Genomic DNA, 11,093 nt, shown 5'->3' with positions numbered 1-11,093 from the left:
ACTTGAATCTGTGATCTATTTGTGAGGGCCAAGGTTGTCGGGGAAACCCTGGTCAGGCCTGCTCTCCAGCTGCTGGTGCATGCTGGGAAGTGCAGCTTAGCTAATCATCAGCCACTACGACCACTCGGAGCGCTAATAGCTGCCCTCTGTCAATAAAAAACCTTCAATATGTTTCAGGGCACAAGAAAACTATTGTCTCTAAAGGTGCATTCACATGCGTCTTGATATGAGTCCCGGTTTGGTCCTGTTATGGTCTATTCCAGGGTTTAATCATAACTTTGTGGGGTGTATACAAGATCGACCACAGCAAAAGACGCCTTGCAGTTTTCAGATGGTATTAAATATGATGTCAAACTTTAAATTGAGGGACAGGAGCCGTGTTTCCTGTGCAGGCAATATGACACCAGTATATTATATTTGTATATTATCCAAAAGGAAAGACAAGGTTGTTTATCCATTTGTGCTGTGATGTCTTTTAAATGGCTCCTTAACGTGAATGGTTGGATCAGGATCTCATTTTTTCCTTCTATTTTGTATGCATTTTATACTGATTAACACTGAACCAACACAAGAATCAGCAATACGAGTGCACAGCTATAATTACAGTTAGTTTTTAAATTATTAATATTGTAGTGCAGCATTTTATTTAGAATATGCATGATTCCAATGGGTAAACACACTCCAGATCTGAGCCTTGATGATTTCTTTCTGCAAGAGAGTTTGTAGATAAATTGAGTTATCACTTTGGTTTCTGTCATATAAATAAATATTAAAAGAGCCAGTCTTTTTAACAGCTTCACATTCAGATCCCCTAAAAGAGGCAAAAGTCCCTTTACTATTATCCACCTTCCAAACACCTCAGAATTAGTATCTTAACAACTTAACATGTTAGCTGGTAATCTTAAATATGTAGTTATAATCTGGACAACAGCTTCAAGTCCAAGATGATGAATGATGAATGCTTACAACAACTAAATTCTTCTCTTTAAATGAAATTGTGATCATCTGTAATCATATTTTCAGGTTTAATGTTTTGGATTAACTGTGTAATTTATGTGATTGATGTTTTTGTCAGCTATTACCAGATTACTTTGTGAATGAAATAAACCAGCCTTGCTTCACTTTGCTTTCTGCTTTTATCATAACTAAATACATATCTGTACAATGTTATGGAATTATCCGAAATGAACCAGCATCCAGTGTAACATGTTCTGTCTTACATTTTGTTTAAGTAATTTGAAGACATTTTGAAACTTTGCTCTCTTAGAAAACACTTACAGACGTTGTAAGTAAGTACATTAAAAACACTGGAGTGAAAGCTCACCTTGGTGCCCTGCCGATGGTGTTAAAGAGTTATTCTGAGTGGAGCGTATCCCATTTCAAAACATCAGGTCACTTTATACAATGTGCTAGAGGCCTTTTTAGTACTCCATAGTTTCCACAGGATATAAAGTGTACAGTTAAGTTTAATACATATAGGCTTCCTTATTAATCTGTAAGTTTAAAAATAAAGTTGTTGCCCTAGTTACCAATGTGTCTTTTTTGTACAAAATGTATCTAAATTGATTATTTCAGTGGTTTTAGTAGCATTTACTGCCAGTAGAAATATGAGAGAAAGCTGTGTTGTTCTACAGGCCTGTCACGATAACACATTTTGAAGCACAATATATATAGGTACAGAGGTATTTCATGACAAACGATAATATTGAAACTACTTTATACCACTGACTTAATAAAAAAAAGAAAATAAAGCAGGGTAATCCCAGTAAACCATTTAGTAAAACACAGTATCATTAAAAAAAAACAGGAACTGCAACAAATAAACACCAGAATGAACATTTTAAGTCCAAAATGACACACCTGACAGCAGCATTCACAGAAAGATGGGCAGTTTTCTAATGTACGGCGAAAGGGAGTCGATGAAACCAGAAGAGCAGCCCATGATCACTTCCTATTTGGAATGCAGCGGCTAACAGGTTAGCTATGTTTATTTATATATACAGTCTATGGATATTACATAAAAAATAGCAGAAAACTCCCCACTACTGCAATAAAAATATACAAACAATAAATACTGAGCCCCAAAATATATAGTTCCAGCTTTTATATTTTGAAAGATAAGTCAATATATGGTTATTATTGTGACAGACCTATTGCTGTTTATCTTTTTGAGTAATGTTTTATTGAATCTCATTGCATTCCAAAAAAAATCATTGCATTTTACAGTCAGTACAGACAGTTTACATTGGATTATTCATTCACACTTGGTTGTTGGTGAGTCTATACTATTATACTGTAGACTGTACAATGGATGTGGTTGCAAATCTTTAATCACTAATGGCCTTTCCAACCACCACAATTCATTCACAAACCACAAATATAAACCACAGTGTGTGCACATCCTCCCTTTGCTATTCGGATTAGATAAGAATGTTAAATGCCATCATCATAACCATAGTAATAAATTTACTATTATCAGTTTTTTTCTGTTTTTTTCTGGTTGAACTAGGTGATTTTATTTAATTTATTGCAGCTTTTAAATAATAATAATAATAATAATATATTTTTTAGAGTTCTTCTGTTTAGATGACCAACAAAGAAAGGTGGGGAGTGCATGCTCCTTGGAAACGGTCCAATAAAAGCAGGTGCTACCGGTTCTTAAAGAGACAGGCATTCACTAAACAAAAGGCAACACTGACCCTATATATGTCTGGCCCAAAGATCCAAATATCGCTCACCAATGACAGAAGAACAAAAACGTTACATATGATCAAGAATTAGAATACAAGGCTTTTACTATATCGTCTTTATTATACAGTTGTGACCAGTTATATAAGATAATCTGAAGATGCTTGCTTTGTTACGAGCAGATGGTTGCTTCATTAAAACAGGAAGTGGTCAGTATTGTACAGAGGAAGGATGTCCTGGCAGCATGTTTGTATACAGCACCAAGATGGAGGGAAGTGTACTTTACTGGAGAGTCTTCCTCCACTCCCTCCTCACAAGGTTACTTCTTTACGTCTTCACTTGAGTTGAACAGAGTTACTTCCTGAAGATGCCTGGCCCATGTCCAGTCTGTCCCCTCCTTATCCCCGTCCTGTGCGTGACTGTGGGCAGAGGTTTCTTGAAGTCTTGGAAGAGCCTGCATATTTCACCTATTTTTAAAAATGTGGGTGGTTTTCAGATTCAAGAATGTGGTAAATGTGATTCTATACTCCATACTCCCTGATGAGGGGCAGTTTTTCCTGTCACTTATGGTATTCTCGAAAGTAAACTCACAAATGTTAACCTAATCATTTGACTTGACACTGTGAACTTGCTTTTTCAAGAAAATCAGCATTTTAACAATGTTCAGTGTAGCTGCCTCCTCCTCATCTATATTATTGAGATGTATAATGATGTGGTCCCACCTGAAGCCTCAATGTTTCTCATCCCTTTTCAAAGACGCAATGTATTTACAACAACAACATTGCTCTTCACAATCTTGGCAAGCTTATCAAGAAGATAAAGTACAAGTAGAAGTAAATCTAGCTACAGCTGCCCTGGGAGAATAGTGGCTACCAATCTGTGCTACAACACAACTGTTACTAAATGTATTTACACTTATTAGTAATAAGATACTCTACACTGACTATGGATACTCTTTATATAAGTGAAGAAAGCAGCCTTTTAATTATGCTGCTATGTTTCCGTGAAAAAAATGTTTCATGCCTATTTTCACCATAACATTTTAGCCAATGCAGTGCAGTAAAATTGAAATTTGGAACAATTTGTAGTTTTTTGGGGTTTTTTTTTGTTTTTTTTTCAGTGTACTTAGATGCATATAGAGTTAATTAAAACCAATGTCGCAAAAGTCCTCATTGACCCCAAACAACTGCATGACCCTGCAAGCCTATGTAAGCTATACCACCTCTGTTTATATACAAAAATAGTCTTTAGGTGGCTCAAGTTGGCTTAAGAACCTTAAACTGGACTTTTACAAGTGTCTGCTGAGGTGATGGTTACAGTAAAACTCAAAGTAGTTAGCTTCTCATTTAGCTGTGAGTAATTTCTACCAGCTGCCTTAGATTCAGATCTGCTCACCATGTGCCTCATTGAGAAAACCAATGGACACCAAAGCACTGATTTCATTTTGATTAAAATCGTATTCATCGGGGAGCGTGAGGGTTTTGTTATGGTTACATGCTCGTAATCATTAAGAACTGATGCCGACTGGAGACATGTAAATATTATTACCGCATTAGTGCACTAGGCCTCAGTGTAAACAGGCTCTAGGAACACAATGTATGGCATGGCTTTAATTACATCATATTGAGCTGAGGCTTTGTTCACAACGTACCTCATCAAATGGATAAAACTGGGTCTTTTGTGTTGTATACCAAAGTTTGACTTGAAATGCATTGCTGATGATATTTAAATAAACATATGTACTGCATGGACAGTGATGCAGATTCTATAAATGTGTCACCTGTTTAAACAACGGACAAAAGACCATTATGGAGGCTGTTTGCACTTATCCCTTATATGTAGCTGGATGGATATTTGTGGAGTTTGCATGTGCTTTACTTGTCCAGCCGGAAAGGTACAGCCGCATTTTCATTTATTTTTATTTATACAGGGAGAGCACAATGAGAGTAACAAACTCTCTTCCTCCATTACAATATGATACAATATAAAACAAATAACTGCACAGGTCCATTTAAGACATTTAAGACAGATTATTAAAGTGCAGTTAGTGGCACAAAATGTATCCAGTTTTGCATGTCCTTGAAAGGTATACCATTTTTGGGAAGCAAAATAACCAAAAAACCTTTATCCCCCGTTTCAGTTCCATTATGGCTAGTTTTTAGACATAGACAATAATGAGATCTTGTATTAAAAGTCCCAGTATCAAATTTTGACAAGCAAGTGAGATATTGAAGCAGTCTATCGAGTAGTCTCTTATGAATAAATTGTATGCAGTGTTGTTCTCTTCTGACAGAAAGCAATTGCCAGTCTACTTTTTCATAGAGTTTACAGTGATGGGTTTTAAATTTATCACCTGTTATTAAAAAAAACGCTGAGTGAAAGAGTATATCTAAAGGTTTCAAACTAGAGGCTGAAGTCTCCATGTATATTATATCTCCATGATCTAAAACAGGAAGAAAGATTACTTGGATAATTTCTTTTCTGTAATAGTAATAAAATTATAATTTAGATTTTAAACTGTTACGTCATTCTGAAATATGTATTTTAAAGGATAAGTTTTCATGAAGCCAAAACCCAAGATATTTATAGGTGGTGACTCTTTCAATCAATAAACCATTTAGTGTATAAAGATTTGTAGCTTACACATTACACACTTGTTTTTTTTTAGAAAAACAAACAAAAAATCATATTGTTTAATTTGCATTCAATGAAAATTTAAGATTTTTGAAGGAATTTTGGATCTCATAAAAATCTTTCTGCAGTTTAAAATTGCCTGGTCAGCATACAAAACAGCATAATCTGCATATGAATATATAAGGTTTTCTCTTAAGTTGCAACCAATGAAATGAATAAATGTAATAAAAAGTAGCTGGTCCAAAATTGAGCCTTGAGGCACTCCTTTGCTTAAACTTCAAAAAATAGATTTAAGCCCATCGGCTACTACTGTCTGGGTTCTGTATGTAACATTGTCAAATCCAATATTTTTCAAGCTCTTTAAGAGGATTTTATGATCCACTGAATCAAAAGCTTTAATTAAAGCAATAAGTAGAGCTACACGATCTTGTATCATCAAGGGCTGTGAAAATGTCATTTCACTATGGCCTTTTCTGAAACCCGATAGATAAAACCTCAAAATGGATCATTTATTTAAATAAGATGTTACTTAATTTGCAACTAACTTTTCTAAAACTTTTATAAGACAAAGTAATTTAGGTCAGAAGGGTCAGAATTTATCTACATTTTTAGTTGTCCCACCTTTATGTAATTGCAAAACATGTGCAGTTTTCCATTATTCTGGTATAACTGCCATTTGAGTTGATAATTTAAAAACTTTTGGATCAAGATCATTATGCCCCGTGGTCTTCTTTGGGTCTATTCAGCAGAGTGCATTGAACACCTCCATGTAAGTGAGATGTCTTAAAGAGAAAATGTGACTATTATCTGCCCGAGGTTCAGACTGAGCAGAAGAATCACCATTATTATCCAAAACATCACAGGCAGAGATAAAATATCTATTAAAAGCATCACATATTTCCCCTTTAGAATTTAGAATAGTTGAATCTAATGAAATATCAGTTTGAATAATAAGTTTTGAGGGGGATTTTACTGTCCTCCAGAACTTAGCTGGATTACCATGACTCTTTATCAGCTCAGACATGAAATAAGAAGATTTTGCCTAATTTCTAATTGTTGATAAAGATCCAATTCTTTTTGCTTTGGTGTCAACATATTCAACAGGACTCTGAAGCCAGCAGCCAGAGCTGCTCATAAAATGTTTGAAATCAATGAAATGTACCTTGCCTCTGTAATGTTAGAACTGTTAATACGCCTTTCTGGTCCCGTTAAAAGTCTCTCATGCACAGGTGATACACATGATACACATCTGGTTTAACGCAATAACCCAAAGTTTTCTGTTTTCCTTATATTTGTAAAATTTGGATTACATCATCATTATTACCTAACATGTATTTTTGCAAACAAGCTTCCATGCCCTTCCCTGTTATTAGCTGTCAGTTTGGCTACAGCCTCGGGCCCAGACTAAACGGAGGGTTTAACTGTGGAAACCTGTCGACAGCTCCAGTCAGGAGCCCACACTGAAGAGGTCACTTGGTCCCTCTGCCAGGGGCCAACAGCACATGCACAACTGTCCAGGGTGAAATAGAGAGTGCTGAACTCAAAGAATGTATAATTGTGCTGTCAGGGATTTAAACAGCCAACAGCCTTTCTGATCAATCACACCCCCCGCATAGGAGGGTCTTGCCCAAGGACACAATACCAGCACTGCTGGTGTGAGTATGTATGTATGTATGTATGTATGTATGTATGTATGTATGTATGTATGTATGTATGTATGTATGTATGTATGTATATATATATATATATATATATATATGAATCTTACATAAATATTTATGTATTTAGTTATTCTAAGACCTTTCATGCATGCCTTTTATACTTATATATAAAATACTTTACATTATACTATTATTAATCATATTGCCAGTATTTTCCACAGTTTGTTTTGTTTACCAACAATGGCAAGAAACTCTTGTGAGTCGTATTCTTGCATTTACAGTAAACATGAAACACACCGAGGCATGAACCTCTTAGTCCTTTATGCGCCTTAGGTACAGTTTAGAGCCGCTCGAGCCGTGCGTAATGCCCGTCTTGTTATCGTCTAGGCTCCTCCTCTCCTCCTCCGCGCGGCAGTGTTCGCTCCAGTGTGTGTCTCCACCTTTTATGTAAATCCCAACGCGACCGAATGGAGGCCGAGGCGGAGACAGCGCTCGGTGAATGGGAGGAGTAGCCCAGGCAAGTGCCCTGCGCTCACAAGGAGGCGTGGGTCCGCCGCTGCCAGTGTTGTGCATCTATTCGCGGTGGAGAGGAGCGAAGAGACAGGCTACCATCGGATGCGAACGTGCAATCATGTCACTGGGGCTGGCAGGCTGTGCAGCGAGAGTACTTGAATAATCCCCCTCGTGCGATAAGCGGACTCACTGAAGGAATAAGCAATGGGAGGACAGATAACAAGGAATTCCTTTTACGGTAAGGAATATATGGATGTTTTGACCGTGCGCGCAGGTGTATGGCTAGAATAAACGTTGTATGCAAAATGATCGCTTTAATTCATAGAAGAACATAAGGAACAATTCTACTATACTGTTTTTTATGTCTACTAGAGCGTATTATTTGCTCACAGTTACGTCATTTACGTCATTATAATATAGGCTGGCGTCTGGGTCTTGCGGCTGCTCTATAATAATTGTGATGTCACCGCGTCCAGCCATGCGCTCCGACCAGAGCCTATTTCCTGGATTTCCATGTTTACACTATAAATATTCAGATTTAGGCGACATTTTCAGCTCTGTAAAGGTGCGTGCAAATGTATGGGATTTCCCTCGGCCCTGAGCTGTGGCTCCCTCACAATTAATAAACACGAAGCGCGCTCCAGCTGTGTACAGCCAAATCAATGTATCGACTTTCTATTGCATTCACCACTGCGCTACAGTAATGGCAAATAACCTGGCTTTGTGCTTATTTCTGTTGTAGCTAAAATGGCTTGCAGCTTTTTTATCATTTAAAAGTCTAATGATGATTGTGGTTATTATACACTCTTTTAAACTACACATTTAAAGATGCACTATGTCACTTCTCTGATGTAGGGTCTGACTCCTGCTTGTCTCCATGGAGATGTTATTGCTTTGCCCACATACAGCCAGAGCATGTCTTAAAATGTATCTGTCTTATTTGTTTTGTTTTACCTGCGTTTATGATGCTCAAAAATACCTTGAAATAGTGTGTGCGGGCCTGCCTCTCCACAGAACTGACCTGTAACTAGACCCGTTACCACTGGTCTCCATGGAGATGTACCTACAAATTTTATGGCAAAGTGTGGTAATAACATCTCAATGGAGACAAGCAGATGGCAGACCCTTTACCAGAAAGGTGGTACATTGCACCTTTAAAGTGACAATAAAACAAAGAAAATATAGAATAGACTATACTATTGTACTGTAGCATTGAAATTGAGTGTACCAAAGTGATATTATTGCGTCTGGTGTTTAATCCATGTGCCTGCCTTCTGCTTGGACCACCTGATCGTTCTAATTAAAGCCTCAACATTAATCCAATTAGTGAAAGAGGGACAGGCTAAGACAGTAGGAGAGTGGCTGTGTGTGAAATCAAGGTCAGGCCTTGTACACTCTTACTGCTGGGCTGTTTATCTGTGTTGTCATGGGGCCAGCTTGCATTGTAATTGTGAACAAGTTACAAAAAGTGCTCACATATACTTCATAAAATGTCATGTTTTAATTATTACAAATATAGGGCAGCATCTCATATCAAAATGTTGTAAAATAAGCAAACTTCATCTATTGTACAACTAAATATATTGCAGTATGGCAGTCCATCCAGCATCAGTGTATGGTATGTTTTTATTTGTACAAGGACAGTGCACAACAGTAGTGTCTTTTCACATATTAAAATAAATGTGAATACACACTTTGTGGATTGGTTGTTCCTTTTTATTGCAATAATGAATTGTATACAAAACATAATATAGAGTGTTGTATATGTTCTACTATTATATCTATTTATAGAAAGTAGCATGTAAATAGTTCATTGAAAACATTTTGAATTGGAAAATAACTTTAGAATTCTGAGTCACTGGTGGTGAAGAGGAGAGGTTGAGGAAGCTTTTGCTTGTTGTTCTGCTGCTGCGGTGGAGTTGAACACGTAGCTGAAATGACAGAATGACATAACGGAAGAATGCTTGAGAGACGAACGGAGGGAAAGCAGAATGTGTTTGTATGGCATTGTTGCTCTTGCTTTACTCATAACGAATGGCATTTCCTTGTTTACAATAAATACCGGATACAAAAGTGGTCTTACATTAAGTTTATATCAATTCTTCAGTCAAACTTCTACACATGCTCTAAGTAGTAGACTTGATATAATTTGTTTATAATGTAAATATGTAAATGTATCACCGACTGGCAGGAAACAAAGTTGGATGCAGTCCGTTTCCTCGAAGTGCGTATTTGATTGAGCTTGTAAACATTGAGTAATGAGGAGGCTTCCCCAGGACACAGGCGGCCAAAGAGAGACACTGCCAAGTTTATTGTAACATGGGCCTGTTCGGGTTTAACTCTGTAATTGTTCATTATGGCGTGTTTGTGTTGTGGTAGGAGCCAGATGGCCGCGGCAGATGAGGCATCAAACCTGGCTCTGCTCTGTTTTAATGCATTCCTGGCTCAAAGGGAGTTACAGACAGCATGGCGGCTATTTAAACTGTAGCTTTATCCTAAAACTGTGCATACTTTGGGCAAGGAGGGGGCAGCTTTGGATGTTCGTGATTGCTTGTAGTCGAACATCAAGTTTGTGCATAAATAATTTAGGTATTTCATATTTATAAGAGATTATAAATAGTAAAATGGCCTTTAATTTAGAATGTGTTTAGGTTACTCTTAAGTGTCAATGCTTAAACAAAAAAAATCACTATATTCCAGTTAAATTGAGCTGTTTGCGCTTTGTCCGATAGAAATAGACTTCAGTCTCCATGGAGATATTGTAGTTTTGCCTGGAATGTTTCACCGTGTGGCATTAAATAGCTTAAAAAAACATGATTGCTTACTGTGAGTCGTCTCTCCACAGATCTGACCTGTAACCTGGTGTGACGACATGAAAAATCTAGTCTTATTTTTGGATCAATCTTGTTTACTTGCACTTTCACTTCTATACACATCTGTAATAACCTTTTTTATTACAATACCATCTCAATCAATGTAAAAATCGAAGTTAAATGAGCCTAATAAAAATGATGAAAGATGATGGTGTTTCAGTAAATTCAGTGTTCTATGTTACATAAAACTGTGGGCTGTTTGTCCAAATGGCCAAAAGGGAAGTGTTACATTTGAGTTTGAGGCGCTGTGGTTGCTATAGCGACCCACAGCCATTGATAGAAAACCATTGTATTGTTCTAAAACTAGGATAATGTTTGAAAAAGCTGTCTCATTGCATAAGACAACTTTAGACAATATTAACTTTTTGACCAATAGGCCTAAGATATTGGGGATATATGTAGTTTTCTGTAAAACATAATGAGTAGGGGTCAGTATCAATTAATGAGTTGGTCAGTATCAATTATATAATATTATTTTGCTTTTCTTTTCTCTACCCAACAGAAAAATCCTTAAATGTTGAATTTGACCATTTGTGTTAGTATTATTCCACTGTCTCCATGTTAACAAGTGACATTTCACATGATCTCTATCTGAATTAAACATAATAGACTAATAGAATGAATGCAGTGTCTTCTCAAAACCAGTATTCTAAGTGCCTCTTATGCACTGTAGCTAGCTTATGCATTAGTAGAGTTGTCCTCTGTAGGCCGTTGTTGTCCCAAA

At 36.8% G+C, this 11,093-nt stretch overlaps 1 protein-coding gene across 1 annotated transcript in view; it reads left to right on the top strand.

The window, feature by feature from the left end:
* The first annotated feature begins 7,491 nt into the window (after window positions 1-7,491).
* neurl1aa (neuralized E3 ubiquitin protein ligase 1Aa) overlaps window positions 7,492-11,093 on the top strand; it is a 64,126-nt gene continuing 60,524 nt past the window's right edge. Inside the window, exon 1 of the mRNA XM_033974706.2 lies at window positions 7,492-7,734. Within this exon, the coding sequence (XP_033830597.1) occupies window positions 7,701-7,734 (34 nt within the window). The 5' untranslated portion in view covers window positions 7,492-7,700. The remainder of the gene's footprint in view (window positions 7,735-11,093) is intronic.

The sequence above is a fragment of the Periophthalmus magnuspinnatus genome, chromosome 1, assembly GCF_009829125.3.
Source record: "Periophthalmus magnuspinnatus isolate fPerMag1 chromosome 1, fPerMag1.2.pri, whole genome shotgun sequence".
NCBI classification, from domain to species: Eukaryota; Metazoa; Chordata; class Actinopteri; order Gobiiformes; family Gobiidae; genus Periophthalmus; species Periophthalmus magnuspinnatus.
This window is presented reverse-complemented; position numbering and strand designations above follow the sequence as displayed.